The sequence below is a fragment of the Ursus americanus genome, chromosome 1, assembly GCF_024610735.1.
Source record: "Ursus americanus isolate L20-20 chromosome 1, mUrsAme1.1.p, whole genome shotgun sequence".
NCBI lineage: Eukaryota > Metazoa > Chordata > Mammalia > Carnivora > Ursidae > Ursus > Ursus americanus.
This window is the reverse complement of record NC_142127.1, coordinates 2758492-2776852: the sequence shown is the minus strand read 5'-3', so window position 1 is coordinate 2776852 and position 18361 is coordinate 2758492. Positions and strand designations below refer to the sequence as shown.

The window sequence follows — 18361 nt, the reverse complement described above, 5'->3', positions numbered from 1 at the left end:
ACTTAGAAAACAGAGGATCTAGTGGACATCCAACCCCAGGGGTCCTTGGACCACACTCTGTGAACTGCTGGGCTTAAGTCACCAGAAGCCACAGCAGTTGTCCTTCTTTACCTGGCTCTCTATTTCCATCCCAGGAGTCTGGTTTCCGTCCTCCTTCAAAGCGAGGGAACTCATCAGGAGTGGGGAGTAAACCCTTCCTTCCTCCTACACAACAGAACAACATAACACCACACTCACAGACTGTTTCAGGTGTGTCCCCAACAACCTAACTCTCCACCCCGTCCTTGCCAGACTTAGTGACCCCAGTACACGCTCACCTCGTGGGGTACCCCGACCTCGACCTCTGAGATCTCTTCCTCGGGCTGCTTCATCAGAAGGATCAAAATTCTCCTCCGGACCAAAGTCTTCAGGACCAGGAAAACTGTCCCTTCCTCTGGGGGGGGCACGGCCCTCATGTCTTGGGGGTGCTCCTCTTCTAAAGCTGTCAAGGAAAAAACAGCAAAATATCCACCTAATGGAATACAGCTTTGATTTCATGTTTCAAAGAAGCATTATGGTATAAGAAAACATGATATTAATGTTAAATGGGAGAAAAAACAAAATTATGTATTTTTTTAAGTACACATTTTATAATCCCAATATTATAGGCAAAAACAGGCAGGAAGGTAAATGTGGGGTTGTGTTCATTTCCTCCTAAAGCTTTTAGGAATAACAATAGCAGTGAATAAGTTTTAAGTGCTGATAAGCACACCAAGTGTTTTACATATATTATTTCTTTTTATCCTCACCACCACATCATTAACTCCATTCTATCCAGGAGTACACTGAGGCACAGAGAGGTGAAGTCATTTATTTAAGGATACACAATAAGCGTTGGAATTTGAACTAAGCCAGTCTTGACTCCAGGCCAGGCTATTTACCACTGCCTCTCAAATGGTTTTCATTATCATTTACATTTCTATAATGAACATTTATTATTTATATAATCAAAAAAGGTGGGGTACAGATTCATGCCTGCCAACTGTACTAGAATCCTTTGGGAGCGTCTGCGCTCCCATCTACCCCAGCCCACAGCCTGTACGCTGGGCTGGCCATGAACTTCACCCACAGACCCACTCCACAGCTGACTGCTGTACAGACAGGCACTTGGTTTATGGGCAGCCCCCCCACCCCCCCGCTCTGGCTAGCTGGCAGCCTGGGGCCCTGGCTGGTGGACAGGTTCACTGCCCCTCAGGATTCCAGACTGGACGCCGAGCTGGCCAGGAGTCCTGCCAAAGCACAGCCATTATGAGGAAGCACCTGAGCTGGAGGCCTGTGGAAAAGCGGAGAAGGGGCCTCCAAGTAGGAAAGGTGCAGGAGCACAAGGAGAAAGGCCTTGGGGCTGGAGAAAGGGTCAGAAGGAGCAAGGGCATGGGGCCAGTCAGCACGAGCGGCAAGGCCTTCTGTTTTTTCTTGAGTCTCCATTCAGTTATCTTTTACTCCAACGTTTCACTTTGTAAAATTTCAAACTTACAACAACGTTGAAAGAACAGAACAAACATATATGTCTTTTTCACCTAGTTCTTTTGTTTGTTTGTTTAATCAGTTCTTAAGATACTGCCACATGTGCTGTATCTTCTCTCGCCGTCTATTTAACAAATCCACTTTCTAAACCATTTCAAAATCAGCTGCCAACAGCATGAACCTCATCCATAACACCTCAGTATGTTCTTCTAAGAACAAGGATTTTCTCCTACATAATGCTATTATTACCACTTGAATACCGTATTATTTAATACAATCCAATTCAAATTTCTCCAGTTGTCCTCAAAATGTCCTTTACAGTTGTTTTTAAATACAGATTTCAATCCTGATCATATACTGTTATTAATGGCCATGTCTCTTTGTCTACTTTATCCAGAACCCCTTTATATTTTATCTTTCGTGACCGTGATGTTTTTGAAGGATCCATCCAGGTTTTTTATAGAGTGTACCACAATTTGAATTTATCTGATTATTTCCTCATGATTAGACTCAGGTTAAACCTTTTTGGCAAAACTGCTTATACCTTCTCAACGATGCCAGTTTGTCTCCCTGTTTATGATGTAAAAATGGTGTGGGACCAAATTTCACCATTGCAAAGGTACAATTTTTTCCCTTTGTAATTAAGTAATCTGTGGGTGATATTTTGGCACAGTGAGAATATCCCATTTCCCCCACAATCTTTTACCAGTGGTTTTAGCATCCACTGATGATCCTGGCCTGAATCAATTAGGACACTGACTGCTTATAAAGGAAATTACTTTCTAATTCTATCCCTCCTCCTACATTGATTACTTAGTATTTTACTGTAAAAAGAGCTTTCCCTTTCCCACTCCACCACTCCAGCTAACTTCTTAAAACTTTCTTGGTCCTGAGGTATCTTGACGACTCATGCTCCTGCAAGCAAAGAGCACATGCCCAGGACACTGGCTGAAATAACTACCTAAGGTAAAGGTGGAATTGGCTGAAAGGAGATGAGTGGAGCAGGAAGAGTACAGCAGAGGGCACTGTGTCCCTGGGACAGAGTCTGGGAGAATCCCCCCAAACACCAACAGGACTCGTTTGTCAAGGCATCCATTACATGACCGCTCTAATTATGAAAGGAAAGAAAGAATCTAATGTGCTCTCATTAGAAAGTGCCTCCTATTAAGGATTAAATGTTTGTGTCCCCCCACTAAACTCGTACGTTGAAGCCCTAATCCCCAATGGGATGGTATTTGGAGACGGGCCTTTGAGGGGGTAATTAAGGTTAGAGGAGGTCATGGGGCGCCTGGGTGGCTCTGTCGGTTAAGAGTCTGCCTTTGTCTAGGTCATAATCCCAGGGTCCCAGGATCAAGCCCGGAATCCAGCTCCCTGCTCAGGGGGGAGTCTGCTTCTCTTTCTCCCTCTGCCCTCCCCCTTTCATGTGTGTGCATGTGCACACTCGCTCTCTCTCAAATAAGTAAATAAAATCTTAGGGGGGAAAAGGTTAGAGGGGGTCCTGAGGGTGGGGGCCTTGTGATGGGATTAGTACCCTGATAAGAAGAGACGCTCTCTCTCCACCAGGCCAGGACACAGGGAGAAGGTGGCTGACTGCCTACAAGCCAGGAAAAGAAGTCTCACCAAAAACCCACCCTGCTAGACCATAAGCCACGACTCTGAGCCTCCAGAACTTCAAGAAAATAGATTCAGGTTGTTTGAGCTTCCTAGCCCATAGTATCTTGTTATGGCAGCCCAAGCTGACCAGTACATCTCCTGATGAACTGACCCTTCTCAGATACCTCTCCCCATTTAACAAACTCATTTATTCACCAGTGACTGAGCACCTATGCCGAGTCACCACTACTGCTCTGGGTCCTGGGGACACAGAGGTAAAGAAACAAAGCCCCTGCCCGGGGGAAGCTGTCATGTTCCTGGCAGATACACACAATAAAGAAACAAAGACAGCACTTAATGTCAAGCAGTGCTAAGTGCTATGAAGAAACAGGAAGCAGGGTAAAGGAACTGGGCTAACAGGAGGAGGGATCTAACCGGAGTGAGCCACAAACGTCTGAGAGACTGTGTGTTCCAGGCAGAGAAAACAGCAAGCACAACGGGAGCAGGAGCACGTTGGGCATATCTGAAGAGCAACAGAAAGCTGTCAGCAGCACAAGAGTCTGGGCTGGGGGTCTGTCACTGACAGATGAAATACAGTAAAACTGAAGCATAGTAAAATCTGAAACTGCACAAGATGCAAAGGTTCAAGAAATCGATGAAAGTTACATTGCTGCCAAAGCCACTGGAAACGAGGCTCTTGCAGACTAATATTAAGCCATTTCAAAGACTGAACCCTTGGATACCATGGAGAGAGGCCCTTGAGAAAACCAGGAGCCCTTAAATCTTTTTTAAAAACTGCCCTCTGAAAGCTGCTTTCCTGAACCCCTTGATTTCACCACCCTTGGCCATGTTATCAGCCATTCTTTTCTAACACATCCCGTGAGGATGGGGGAATGCCTACCCTGAACCCAGTCCCCCCTAGCGACAGTAGAGAGAAATGTGGCCGTGACAGCCGGAGCGGCGCACAGCACAGGCACCGTGGTCGGCCGGCCCAGCCTGAAGCCGCTCCGACACGTCGGCCTGGCCTGGCCGGGAGTCAACTGCTCTGACCCTCAGCATGGCCCCTCGTCTGCAAACTGCTGACAAGGACACCGGTCTCACAATTCACTGGCACATAATAGAAATACTCAATCCGGAGGATTCTCGGTCTCCTCTGAGATTCACTAATGCTTCTCTTTTCTCCTTACTTCTTCCATGACTTTTTACCCCCAGCAAGCTGAGTGGTTCAAGCCTGATCTTGACCTAATTGAACAGCAAAATTAATTTTCAGTTTGACTTGACTGTGTTAAGATCTTTAGGTAATTACACAAAAACTACCTCATTCTTTTATTCTCAATCTAGGTTTGTGTCATAGTACATCATTCTAACCAAGAGAATCTGGCGACTTCTAATCAAGTTCCAGGAACTTTACACTATACTGACCCTCACATCTCTTTTAAAAGGACCAAAAAATAAGCAAAAATAAAGATCTCTAAACTGTAAAAATAAAAAAGAAGCACAAAAAGGTTAAAAAGCATAATTACTTGCTTAAAGTCTAAACGCAAAACCCAGATTGGGTAGAACTAGTAATCAATATAGTACCATCTGCCCAAGCAAAAGAGGACAGAGACTTTTGTAGAACAGGTCAACAGCTCCAGGGAAGAACCAGACCCACAAAGCATCTATCCCACCTTTCTTCTCTGCGCCCTCGAAAACGTGGGTCCTCAGGATCCCGGGGAAATCGTTCATCTCCAGGTCTGCGGCCTTCCCAAGCCCCTGGAGGGCCCCGGGCTGCTCCCCGGCCATCCCCCTCGCTGAATTCCCTGTGATCAGGCGGAAACGGAGGCCCGGGGCCCCCACGCCTCCACTTCTCTTCTTGTGGTAAAGGTCCTCCTCGCCCCTCAAATTCACGTAATCGGTGGCCAAAGCGCTTGTCCGGGTGGAAGTCATCTGGTCTGCTGAAGTCGTCAGGGAAGTCGGGGTGAGGGCCACGCCTATCAGGGGGACCCCTGCAGTCCTGGCCGCCCCGGAAAGGCCCCCTCTCAGGCCCGTGCTCAGGGCCGCTGCTCTGCTCATGCCGCCTCTCTGACATGGGGCCCATGTGATGGTTTGGAGGGCCACGTGAGTCACCTAAAGGAAACAAAGCTGATTTTTACCTTGTCTTCCAGGAATCTGACCCGCACAGGTCTGATTTTCAGCATCTTAAAGTCTCAGAACGCATTCTTGTATTTAGAATGCTTTCCCTCCTTAGTTCTCAGCACACTTAGGAGACAAATCCCTAAGGCTTCATCTAATGGAAGAACACAGGTTTGGGTACAGATTTCAACTTCATCACTCACTAGCTAAACACCTCCACCTAGGGCAAATTACTAATCTCAAATGAGATTAGCAACTACTTGCTGCTGTGAGGATTCATTCAGAAAACATGCGACAGTCTCGACAGTCTCGAAGGCATAAGAATGAGCCTCCCTTCCCTGCCCCCATTCTTCCAGGGATTTCATTAGGCCTGCCTGCTCCATACCCAGGGAGGAGACAACAGAGAAAATTCAGGCTGCAGGCCAGGAAGCCAAGCACAGGGAATTCACCTCCGCACCTGAAAAGGCCTGCAAAGCCCATCACAGGGTCCTGGGCTACGCTGCTGCTGCTGCCATCCCTGACATTGCCCCTTTAACCCCTAGTTCACTCAACTTGATTCGTTAACTCACATTTTGATTCTTTTTTTTTTTTTAAGACAGGGAATACTTTATTCAAACCCATCAGAGAAATGGACAGCTTGGGTCTGTAACAAAGCACACTTTGATTCTTAACAAAATCCTCTGAAAGGCACACAGAACCACGGGCCTCTCCAATAACTGCCTGGTGACCAAACAGCCCTTGCTTGTACTTCAGTTTCAGGGTCATATGAACATATTTTCTACTCCTTTGCATGAATGAATGATATATATCCCTCATCTATAATAATTACCACCATTCTTTGCACACAGCATTTGGAAGCCCGCTAAAGACTTTTTGAAAACATTTTAATATATGTAATATATTCAAAGTCCTGAATAAAAATAGAAACAGGCCAATTAAACTTGTGATGGTTAACTTAGCATACTTCTGAACCTTGAAGGGATTTGTTCTCCTGGCTACTGTGCAGCCATTGTAAATGTGTACCTATTTCCTGTCAACATACAATTCAAATCAAGCATTTTTTAAAAGTAGGTAGCAAAGGGTTCTTTTGTTCTAAAACAACTACATTTTTAAGATGAAATTCCTCTACCTGCCCCTCTCATGCCTTTCCCTTCTTCTCCCTGGCAGTAAAGACGAACTTCTTTCCCTCGCATCACAGTCAGCCAGGATTCTTCCCCTCCCGATGCCCTTCCTCTTCCCTTTTTGTTCCTTTCTTTAGGCCATTTCAATCCCGCCTCACCATTCAACATGTGTAAAAAAGTTGGAAATGTCAATATAAACAAAACACCATTAGAAGGGTTCTCTCTTCTCTTAAACTCTTCCTGTGCCTCTGCCTCCTGGTCTTTCCTTCATTAAACCAGTCCTCTCCCAGCTGAGGAAAGCACCTTCTAAGTTGCCTCTTTGTTCAGTCAGTTTGCAAATATCCCAGGTCCCTTTCCTTGTGGTAAAGAGGCCCCCTCACTTCTCAGTGGGTTCCTGCAGCTAATGGCTTTTTCTCTGACTTTATGTTGCTCGAACTTGGTGTGATCTCAGACACAGCAGACTTTGACCTGAGGAAGCTGAACACATTCCATTTGGACTTACCTATGAATAATAATCCTCCCATTACCTCTATCTGTTTAAAAGTACCCTGGCTCCTCCAAGGAAAGAAACCCACCACTACAAATTAGAAGGGATGTGGCCACCGGTGATGGGGCGGCGGCGTTGGTTAATCCAGTAGGGGATGGCAGGGCCACTTTCTCGGCTCTCCCTTCTCCCTTTGGTCCCTGGGAGGAGAAAGAGAGGAGGAAGAGAGAGAGAGAGGTAAAGAGAAAAGGGGAAGAGCAAGGAGGAGAGGGAAATAGGTGGAGACAGACACAAGGTAGGGGAGAGGAAGAGAGGCAGGCTCTCAGTTTGTTGATAGCTGTACCTTGTGGGTAACAGACTCTTCTTTTCTTAGGGTCCCCAAATTCCAAAGATGGGTTCTTGCTTTCTCTTTTTCCCTGTTGGCCACCACTTCCATGCAATGAGACTATAATAAAGATTCTCCTAATTCCTTTACTGCTCCCTTTCCTAGGATGTCCTGCTTCTCCCAAAGTCCTAGGGCTGCAAAATGCTAATGAGGACTTTTCTTAATCTGATAAAATGAGGGCAAGAAATGTAACATGTGCCACAGAGTGCTGTGGGCTCGGCTAATTAAAAATCAAAAGGAGTGAAGTTCTTTGAAGTGAGACCTCCACAATACTCCTGGTTCTCTGGCTTGTGTCCTCCCTGTGAGACTGTGCACTGACTTGAACACCTCCGTCTCCAACCTTCCCTCCATCCACACTGCTCAGTCCTGCCCTTGCCCTCTCCAGCCAGCAGCCTACCGCCCCCTCACTCCTGCTCCAGCCCTTCCCCTGTGACAGCAGAACACCTCACCACAAGGGGCTGCCTCTGCGCTATCAACTCTTGGGATCAACTCAACTTCCAAACAGGCTTACATCTAAATACTGACAGTTCTCATCTCTGTGTTTTCCATAGTATCAAGAACCAGATACATCAGTACATTGCTTTCTTCTTATCAAATCGTGCAGAACAATATAACCAGCTAAAGAATTCAATACATGGCACAATTTGGGGGGGGGGGGTAATATTAAAAACACTATTAAAATCTCTATATTCTTTATCTCATCAAAAACTAGAAGTGGAAGCAGTTCGGCTCTCCAAGATGCAAACGACATGCACTTGCATTCAGTAAGCACAGGAACCGCTCCCACTCCCAAGACGTGGACAAGGCTGTCCTGTGGCCCAGGCCCTGATACTAGGGGTTGTCCGACAACCCGCCAGCTTCTGGGAGTGAGAAGCTTATTTCCTCAGGGCAGCATTTTTAGCTAACTAAAAGCAAGTCTATGAAAACAACGTTAAGACAAAGCCTTTACCTGAAATGACTGTGCTCCTATTTTTCCTATAGGGTTCAAATGACCATTCTATCGATTACTTACCAATAAACTATTTATTGTAAGATTTACCCAGAGGTGGTAGAATACAATCTCTTATTCAGCCGAGCAGATATTTACCTTTGTTAGGGCCAGGTCCTTGTCCAGGGTTAAGAGGGGGGATGCGACCTTGTGCTCCCTGCTGCCCTAGGCCTGGTATCAGGGGTGGGGGGCCTGCGTTCTGTCCTTCCTGAAAAGATGTTTTTAAAGCGGGGGTGTGAAATCATAGGCTTGTGCTTCATAAATAGCAAATTTATCATAATGTGACAAGATAAAAACACTAGGTTGCCCCAAAGCCTCCAGAAGTAAATATACAGCTAGTGATATTATAGCAAAATTGTTCTTAAATTGGGGGAAGGAGATACTTCTCTTACCGTAATTAAAGGAAACACTCATATTTTTAAACCTGATGATAGGTTTTATCTAAAGCTGGGTCTTTACCTGTGATGCCAAGTAAGAACCTCAGTGGAAAGTCAGAAAACCGTCACATGACACTCTGCACAAAGGAGGGGCTTCCGGCAAAAGTAAAGATCTGGGAATCTGCCCGGACACGTAAACTCTGCTCTCACACTTGGGGTTCTTTTCCAGCTACAGAAAATAAGCACTCTTCTCAAGAGGCTAGGGCTGGGTTTGAAGAGGCGGAACAACATGAAAGTGGTTCGTGATGAGATGTTCACACTGCCTTTCTCTTATCACCTCTCTCTTCTCTACCTCGGCAGTTCCCCATCCTCAGCACCCTCTACAGCTCGTTCCCAGCTGAGTCGCCTGGGATCCTGCTGGATTCCTTGGGTCCCTACAGATACAAACCTGCTGCTCTGAACCTCTTTGTCCCCATGCTCTGGAACCCCAGAGGTCACCCCAGCTTGTCCCTAAGATTATGGTTTTTTACCTAGCCATGTCTAAATTCTCAGTCTCCAAACTGTCCAGTGACCTTGGATCAGGTCTCTTAACAAACAAATACATTCCTTTATTAAAAAAAAAAAGTGCATTTGGGGACTGGACCTACTATGAAAATAGCACAGTTTCAAATCCATCCACAGCAAAACTGCTTGCACATTCTAAACTAGCTACATGAAAGAGCAGCCTGGATAGGACATTCAGCATTGTAGCTACAAATGATTACCGTTAACTCAATACCAGTAATTTCTGTCCTTTGCTTCCTGTCCCCTTCACCCAAGGACTGCTCTTATCAACATCTTTCATGCTATTACTTTAACACCAGAAAGCAATTCCACTAAATTAAACAAACTGAAACAACTGGTTTAAATAATTAGCCACATCAGAGTGAAGAAAGTCAGACTTCAGCACAGACTTCAGGAGCAGAGATTTTCATCAGACAACTCTTGAGACCTGAAATGTCCTATAATGTATCAAACCTTCATACTCATTCTATAGGTCAACTAAATTTTTAGAGCCATTATGCTTTTCATGTACAAAATCTTTTTCTATTTAATATAATAAAAACTCTTACTGAATTGTCCCAGAAACTCAGGCCTATCCTCTTGAATCTGACATGTTTTTAACTTCAGTCATAATGTGGTAGCTAAAGGTCATCACTGTTTTTGCCCTCTCAAATGAAAGCTGTTAATTCATTACCATAAGGTTAGGGAACCGATACTGTAAACACACACAAATGCTCTGTGTATTAATAAAACATACAATGCTGCAAATCTTATGGCAGTTCAGGACAATAAACCTAGATTTATTCCACTCATCCTAAATTCTACAAAGTGCCCGACCAATTCTGGAAATAAACTCAACTACTCTTCACGCTGTGACACTTGTTAAGTCCTGGAAGATCTATGGAAGAGTAACGCCTAACCTACTTATTAAGCTGGTTATTGCAATTTGGTAATCCCAATGGTCATCTTCACATGACGGATTCTCAGAGATGTTTGAAGAAGCAAAACAGGCTGTGTTTTTTCACATAGAGCATCTGCAGCACGTCCTCTCCAAACGGAGCGAGTGCCTCTCAGTGAAGACCCAAGGAGTCAACATTACCTCACTCGCTCACTCACTTTTGGTCCACAATGGACTTCAGGGACACAAACCCAGTAGTTCATACCCAGATAATGCTTCCAGACTATGAAACTGAGAAAAACATAAAAACCACAGAGCCAAACAGTGGTAAATCCATTCATGCTCATGCAGTCTTTCTGTAATTCCCCCACAAAACCTGAACCCTCCTCACACCATTTCTCAAGCACAAGCCCAGTGAATGGGTAATAAAACTTGGCTGACAAAAACAGAATCCTCAAAAAAGGGTCAAGACAATTTCTACAGAATTACTCCCTCCAGTAAATAAATTTACATGTGAGTACAAAACAACGTGAACAGCATTTTGTCCAAAGGGTCATCATTTGAGAATGCACAACTCTGGACTCAGAGATCTCTAAAAGCATTCACTGAAATGAAAATAGTGAGATCAGAGTCTACCGTACACTTGCGAGTTAAATACTCCATACTCTCTTAAAGAGTAGAGCTGGGAGGCAGATCAGCCCATGAAATACCAGGCTACAAACTGAAGAGCCCAGAAAAGGGGGACCTGCCAGGCTCAGGGCCACAGCTCTTTCAGAGCCCCAGGACAATTATGAACAGTATTCAACTGAGAGTTGATCTTTTCTGGAATGACTTCTATTAAAAATATTCATATTACAATATATTTAATGGTCTTGTTTATTCTCATTTCCTTCTTCAGCCATGCTATTCTCAAGCCACCATCACTACTTGAGGGACACTGATACAAGCTGTGACTGCTTTCCACAGCACTTGGAAGTGCCGCCTCTGTGCAGAGCGTATTTTCCCAATGTGCAATGCCTATAAGTTAGAAATAAATAATACCTGATTGAAGGGGGCCCGGGGCCCATCACCTAGCAGAGCTGTTTTCTGCTGCTGGAATGGTATTGGCCCTTGAGATGGATGTGGCCCTCTTGCCGGGTTCTGCTGTCCCTGAGGTCCAGGGGGCCCTTGCATGCCACCCTGGGGTGGAGGCCCCAAAGAGCCCTGGGGCGGCCCCTGCTGACCTTGTGAGCCTGGAGGCCCTCGCAATTCCTGGGGGGGGCCCAGCATGGACCCTTGGGCTGGAGGCCCCTGCATGCCTCGCATCTCCTGAGGGCCTCGCATCTCCTGAGGGCCATGTCCCAGCAGTCCACTTGGAGGGTGAGGTCCTCTCATCTCTTGAGGCGGATGGCCCATCATCATCCCTTGGGGAGCAGGACCCTGATTTTCTCGGGGGCCTGGAGGACCCTGCATTCCTCTTGGATTCAATCCCATCAGAGGTCCCTGAGACACAGGACCTTGGATCCCTTGAGACCCTGGCCCACCTTGTATCCCATGAGGATGAGGAGGTCCTTGCATTCCTCTGGGACCAGGTGGTCCCTGCATACCTTGAGTACCAGGAGGCCCCTGAGGGCCCAAGTGACCCTGGGGACCAGGTGGGCCTTGAGGGCCTATATGACCTTGTGGGCCAGGTGGACCCTGAGGACCCATATGACCTTGAGGACCAGAATTACCCTGTGGTCCAGGCGGTCCTTGAGGTCCCAAAGGGCCATGAGGTCCAGGATGCCTCTGCATTCCTTGGGGCCCATGCATGTCCTGAGGCCTCGGCAACCCCTGGGGCGGGCCCTGGGGCCCTTGTGGTCCCATGAATCCTTGTGGCCCCCCACCTCCCTGATGCAGTGGAGGACCTTGTGGTCCCATTTGTCCCTGGGGTCCAGGGGGTCTAAACTGTCCCTGTGGACCTGGAGGCCCCATTTGAGCCATGTTCATTGGCATCTGCTGAGATGGATGGGGCTGCTGAAAACCTTGAGGAATCTGAGACATTGGACCTTGTCCTGGAAAGGGCTGGGGTCCGAGGAGAGGGGTGCCAGATGAAGGAGGAGGCTGAATTTGCTCAGCCTGTTTCTGTGCAAGTCTTTCAATTTTAAGTTGCTGGAAAGAAAGGGAAAAAAGCATACTGATAAATACACCACAGCCCTTGAAGACGACAATACTGCTATCACTTATTTCATTGGGGGAGCCGCAAGACAAACATAAGGCATCGACCTCTCAACACTCCACAGTAACTAGAATCCATAGAACATTCAGATATTCTGAGAGCATACAAGCTTCCACACTCACTCCGGACTCCTTTTTTTTAAATATTGGAAAGCAGCAGTAAGGATTATTTATATCCATCTTATTATATTCAATAATTTACTAATGTTTTATCATTCTTAGTAACTGTCGAAGGTGAAAAACAATAAGAGCAAACCACCTGCTCTAGAGCTGACAGAAAAAGAAAAATTATTTTATCTGTGGATAAATAAATGATCCAAGTTAAAACTATGTTGGCTTTATCTTTCCTATTAAAAAATGTATATGTAGGGGTGATGCGTGGCTCAGTCAGTTAAGTGTCTGACTCTTGATTTCAGCTCAGATCATGACCTCAGGGTTGTGGGATCAAGCCTCACATCGGGCTCTGAGCTCAGTGGGGAGTCTGCTCCAGATTCTCTCTCTCCCTCTCCCTCTGCCCCTCCTCCTGCATTCTCTCTAAAATAAATAAATAAATCTTTTTAAAACATGTATATTTGACCTAGGTCTACTCACTGCTTGACTGATCTGGTTTTAAAAGTCTTAGAAACAGAATTCTTTCACACCTGAAACTATTATGACATTGTATGTCAATTATACTTCAATTAAAAAATTAGAAAAACAGAAAGAAATGGTGTTGATCAGACCCATCTGAGAAGCCCTTCCTTCCTATGTAAGAGTGTACCAATAAAAAATGTTACTATTTTCTTAGATTATCTTGAACCGCCCCTAAGGAGTGTTACACACCTCCAGAAGCTGTGGGTTGGTATACTGTAATGTGGCCATTTCTTGTTCAATTTCTGCTTGCGTTTTCTTCTTCTCTTCCAATTTAATGTCCTCTTTTCTATCATTTAGTACCTCATTTGGGGCAGGAATTGGAACTTTATTTTGCATCCAAGCCTTGAGAAAGAAGGGAATATTAAAATATATCCTAAGTGTGTATATTACAATGAGAGAATGGAAAAACATTCTGTAATGTCACTGGTTCATTCCAACTGGCCAAATACAAGTCAGCTCTCCTGGTGTACTGCCTTTATTTCTAACACTCCTCCTTGTGACAAGAATGGAGTCAGGCAAGCACAATACCGGGTAGAAACTACTAACGTGATCAACACTGTAAGAGCTTACATGTATTGAGAATGAAAAGCCTGCCCACCTCTTGGAAAGGGCACATGCACTTTGTGTTGAGGGGACAAATAAAGCAGAAGACAGACAAAGTAGAGGAGAGTCAACATACTCTCTCTGCTCCATGCTTCTTTCTTCTCCTTCCTCTGCTAGCTTGGACAATAAGAAGTAGGTGAGAATAAAAGAAGAGCTACAAGAGTCATGACAAACTCAGCACTAACTTCAGAGCAGCAGATAGGAACTTTGTCGAAGAATACTCCAGAGAAGTCTGTAGCACAGAAATACTTTCCACAGATGAGACAATGCAAGAGACACCAGGCAGAACCTCCCAGTGCGTGGACAAGGTGGGGCTGCTGCTAGTGACTCACCTGCTGGAACTGAGCAGGAATAGGTTTTGCATAAGGAACTTTTTTCTGAGGAACTTTTTTCTGATCCTTTTGCATCACCTCCTCCATTCCCCAGTCCAAACCTGGAATTGTCATTTCAATTTCATTTGATTCATCTTTCCCTGTAACCACAAAAAGAAGCAGTTAGCCAAGGAAATGAGAGCAAACGGCCATGTCATCAAAAAACACATTTTTTGAAGAATCGATTTTAAATAATAATGCAGTTTATATCACTTTTATCAACATGTCTCAACATAAATCATTTTGGCAGTATCATGTAGATAACAAACAGGCCTACAAAAACTTTATAAAAATAAAGCATGCAGGTACAATGTCTCTTACCCATCTGCTCTTGTTCCATAGCTAATTTTAGTTGTTCTGGTATTCCCATTCCTGGAATTACTGCCAGGCTATTAGGTTCAAGGTCATCTATAAATAGGAATACATCTATAGTCAACAGAGATTTTATAAACATAGTGGCCCAATAAAACGAACACTTTATAAAAATGAAACCTTATCAATCAGTAAACTATAAAACTAAATTTAGTTTTATATAACCTTTTCTATAACTAGCACTTTAATAAGAGAATATCAGATTTCAAAGAAGGATAAATGTGTAAGAGTCTCACCATATTCCACTCCATCTTCAGACATTCCAGGCAATAGGTTGAGATTATATCGATCTCGCATTTTATCACCTGGTCGGTTTCGGGTCCAGAATTTGCTGTCAAAATAAAAGTGATTGGAGGGGTGAGGGGAGGAGGATGGTTTCAGTGTATTTCTGGGCACTTAAGAGTACCAAGCAGCCCACTGGTAAACATAACAAAATTTTATGATGCCTTTCTTCTAAAAATTTAAATGTCAAAATATTTTTTTAATAAGGAGGCAAAGCAAAATTCAAATAGTAAAGTCATACTCAATACTCTATCTCCTTATTGTTACATACTTATTTATAAACCACCACAAAAATGTTCCTAAGAAGTTGGACTACAAATACATTAATCTATCAATAAAAATAAATATAAATTTTCATTTTCTGCTGCTCCATGAACACGGTAATTCCTTGTTATTTTTTATATAAAGCTTACCTAGTATGGTCATTTGAACCAGAGCAGAGAATATGTCCAAGAGGATGCCAAGCCAGACTCCAGATCATTCCTTCATGGGCCATCTCCATCCCACCCACTTCCTTCTCTACCCTGTAATGGCACCACAGGAAGAAGTCTTTTCACAAAAGTTACCAAAAAAAAAAAAAAAAAAAAAAAAAGGACATTTTCTTTTACTGTAACACAAAGCTACCAAAGCCTGTTACTTTGAATCCGGTCAGTTCCACGTTTCAAGGGTATTCACTCGTCATCAGCAATGTATTCTTTCATTAGAGAAGTACTTCAGAGCGAAAAATGCTTCAAGAATGAATTCACCAATAAGAACCAAGGAAATCTGTTTTACTCTCCCTAATGACTTCCATATCTAAAAATAGAGGTGCTAAATTTTTCTATTCCAAACTGGGTTTACGGAATTGAAAACTGCAGCAAGTCTCTGATAGAGGACATATGAACACTCAGGAAAAACACAAGACGTTATGTTTCACTCTTTTGGGTGCTCTCTTCATAAGATATACAGCTTCTTTACATAGTAACTATTACATACCCAACATGCCAGAATAACAAAGAGCCATCGGACCCTCCACTGGCAAAAAGTCCTTCATGAACAGGATGCCAGGCCACAGCTGTACAACAAAAACGCGGAGAAAGGCACTATTAGGAACTCAACACACTGCACGTAATAGTCAGAATGAGAAGCATGCCACAACCACTGACCTGTGGCTTCTTTCTTATGACCTCGGAAGACCTGAAGCTCTTCTTTCAGGTTTCGGATATCGAAAAGTTTACAGAGGTGGTCACGTGATGCAGTGAGTAGCCAGTTGCCATTGAGATTTAATTTCACTTCCATTACTGTGTTTTTATGGGCATGGCTAGAAACAAAGTACCAAGAAAATAATCTGTCAGAATTTAAAACAAGGATAAATTGATACAATGGCCTTTTTTGTTAAAAAGCATATAGGTCAAGCTGCAAGAGGTCTGGCCTCCTCGAAAGAGGTTTGGACATTATTTCTGTAGTTGACCTGTTTCTTTCAAGTGTACTTTTAACTGTGGTCTTGTGATGTTACAGGCTTTATTTACTTCTTAATGTCCATTACGTAACTACAGTTTTCATTAACCAATTAAAATAGCAGCTGAGCTTCAACTGTATAGAAAAGCTTATCTGTGAATCAGGGGAAGCACCCAAACGCATAAAATAATATTCATTAAAGTTCACTAAATTTTCAAAGTTCAGTGAAGCTCCTCTCATTAAGCATTAAAAAAGAGAGCAGGATAATTTGAGGGTTAATTTGAACTAAAAACACTACAAGTCAAGGCCTGACATCTCCAAGGAGCACCAGTCACAAGGTGTTCTATTTGGTTGTGGCCACTGGAGTTATGCAACAAGGAAGCCTTGTTCCAACCAGCTCACTATGGATTTGGCTCACTTTCCAGCCAGAAGGACCAGGATACAGGGGTGTGGTCAAAAACATGTTAATAACATGTTCATTTAACTATGAATATTGACAGATAATAGAAAACAGTAATATAAAATATGATATAAAATATAATACATATAATATAAAATGTAATAAAAAATAATTTTAAAAAGACAAAACTTTATTATGAGGCTTTATTATCGTAAGCAAGCACCTCAAACAAAAAGTGAGAATGGATTCAAAACTGGGGGGGAAGACTTCTCTACAAATAGATGTGGTGAGATGGAGAAGGCTGGGCTATGTCTAGTAAGTGGCTGCCACAACACCTCCACACAGTGCCAAAATGTACCATGAGGAGAGACCACAACCTAGGATAGTGAGAACCACCTTTCTCCTCATCTTCCTCCCTGCCTCCACCCCCAGGGATACCCAAATTAAATTTAGATACATACGGCAGAACAAAAATCATATTTAACTAATAAGAAGACTCTAAGTAAAAGTTCATCTGTTGTCTACCCTAGTTTTTCGTGAATACACGGGAGGAGAGAAGGCTCAAAGTTCAACAATACAGGCAGCCTTGTTCCCCTTTGTTTAGGGACGAAGGTGGGGTTCCTATCACTTACAGTGTTGCAAGACTCTGCCCAGTCTTGGGATCCCAGAACTTGATTGGCTGTTGACTATCTTTACTTCCTGAAACAACTAACCCTTTTGTTGGATGCCAGTCTACACATTTCACATCTGCACCATGCCCTGTTGGAAACAAGTTAAAATAAAACCTAATCAGTCATATATTTAAAGCAGCACTCCATTCTAATTTAAACCAAAGCAGACAAACTTATTAAATGTTTTGATCCTAGTACTCATTCATCTTAACCTTTTTGAAAAGACTCTTTTGGTCTTTGTGTGGGGATGACTTTTGAATAGAGCAACCTCTTTTGAGGCCAAGATGCACAGGAACAGTTCCTCTTCTCCTGCAACTAAGCTCATCTTCTTGCCTACTTCTTCTGGTAGGCCAGTCTAAGCTTTTTGGAAGCTGTGTCACTCAAGCCCCATATTTAAAGCTTTTCAAGCTTTTCCTGAATGATCCTAATTACTGGGCACAATTCTTGTCCTTCACTCTAGTTTTCCCACTTTAGAGTAGTCCTTATAGATCAAAAGTCCTAAATTCAGGTTCACATGCCAGTGCTTTCTAGATGTGGCAGTAGGAAAAATATTCTTTCTGATGGAATCCCATTTACTGAAATGCAAAATGAGAAAAACAATCCACGCTTCACTCACACACACGCCAGATGAGATGATGGTAAGAGCTACTCTGCTGAGTGCTTACTATTGGTTAGGGCATGATGGAACACTTAAAAGCATCACCTCTTGAAACCCTGACAAAATCCTGAGGAAGGTATTATCATTATATCCATTTTACAAGTGGAGAAAAGAAACGGAAGGACTGGAAGGGTTAAATAAGACATCCTAGTTTCCCAAGCTAGTCAACAAGAACAGGAGCTGGAATCTGAACCTGGTCTACAGGATTCCAGAAATAGTTCTCTCAATCACTGTGCTAGAGCATGAGGTCACTTCACAAATGGAACACATTAACTGATACTAAAAACCACAAAAGTGAAAATTAAAACTTACATAACTGAAAGAAATTAGTAAGATTTTTGGAAACTCAGTGCTGTCCAGAAAAAGCCTCAGGAACATTTTATACAGCAAATGCACTACAATGCAGGTAAGAGTGAGGTGAAGAGTATTTGAAACAGGTCCTTCTCCAACCAGGACCAAATTCAGCTTCTATGAAGTCTGAGGTGGGAAGGAGGAAGTATATGGAAGAATAGCAAGAGAGGGAAGAAGGGAAGAAGGAAGAGATGATTCTAGAGGCAATGGAAAGTGAATCTGCACTAATTCAGAAGGGGAGTGACTTGTGTCTCAAAGAGGCATGGACTTATCCAAAGACAAGACCCCATGCTGGCAAGTATGTAGGGAGGTACCAACTGCCTGGACAACAGTCTGGCAATGTGTACCAAAGCATGAAAAACGTGCATATCCTACAACCT

The 18361-nt window shown here is 43.7% G+C and overlaps 1 protein-coding gene across 4 annotated transcripts in view; it reads right to left on the bottom strand.

Moving 5' to 3' along the window:
- Positions 1 to 18361, bottom strand: part of WDR33 (WD repeat domain 33) — a 104689-nt gene that overhangs the window by 3503 nt on the left and 82825 nt on the right. For 2 of the 4 annotated variants that reach the window (XM_087870348.1, XM_045777705.2), the window contains 13 exons: positions 16934 to 17060; positions 15610 to 15764; positions 15440 to 15518; positions 14878 to 14988; positions 14419 to 14513; positions 14132 to 14218; positions 13772 to 13911; positions 13026 to 13178; positions 11049 to 12137; positions 8289 to 8397; positions 4767 to 5205; positions 318 to 481; positions 112 to 204 (listed from right to left, as the gene is read on the bottom strand). In XM_087870348.1, coding sequence (XP_087726474.1) covers positions 112 to 204; positions 318 to 481; positions 4767 to 5205; positions 8289 to 8397; positions 11049 to 12137; positions 13026 to 13178; positions 13772 to 13911; positions 14132 to 14218; positions 14419 to 14513; positions 14878 to 14988; positions 15440 to 15518; positions 15610 to 15764; positions 16934 to 17060 — 2841 coding nt within the window. The remainder of the gene's footprint in view (positions 1 to 111; positions 205 to 317; positions 482 to 4766; positions 5206 to 8288; positions 8398 to 11048; positions 12138 to 13025; positions 13179 to 13771; positions 13912 to 14131; positions 14219 to 14418; positions 14514 to 14877; positions 14989 to 15439; positions 15519 to 15609; positions 15765 to 16933; positions 17061 to 18361) is intronic. The other 2 variants (XM_045777707.2, XM_045777706.2) reach the window with 2 other exon arrangements.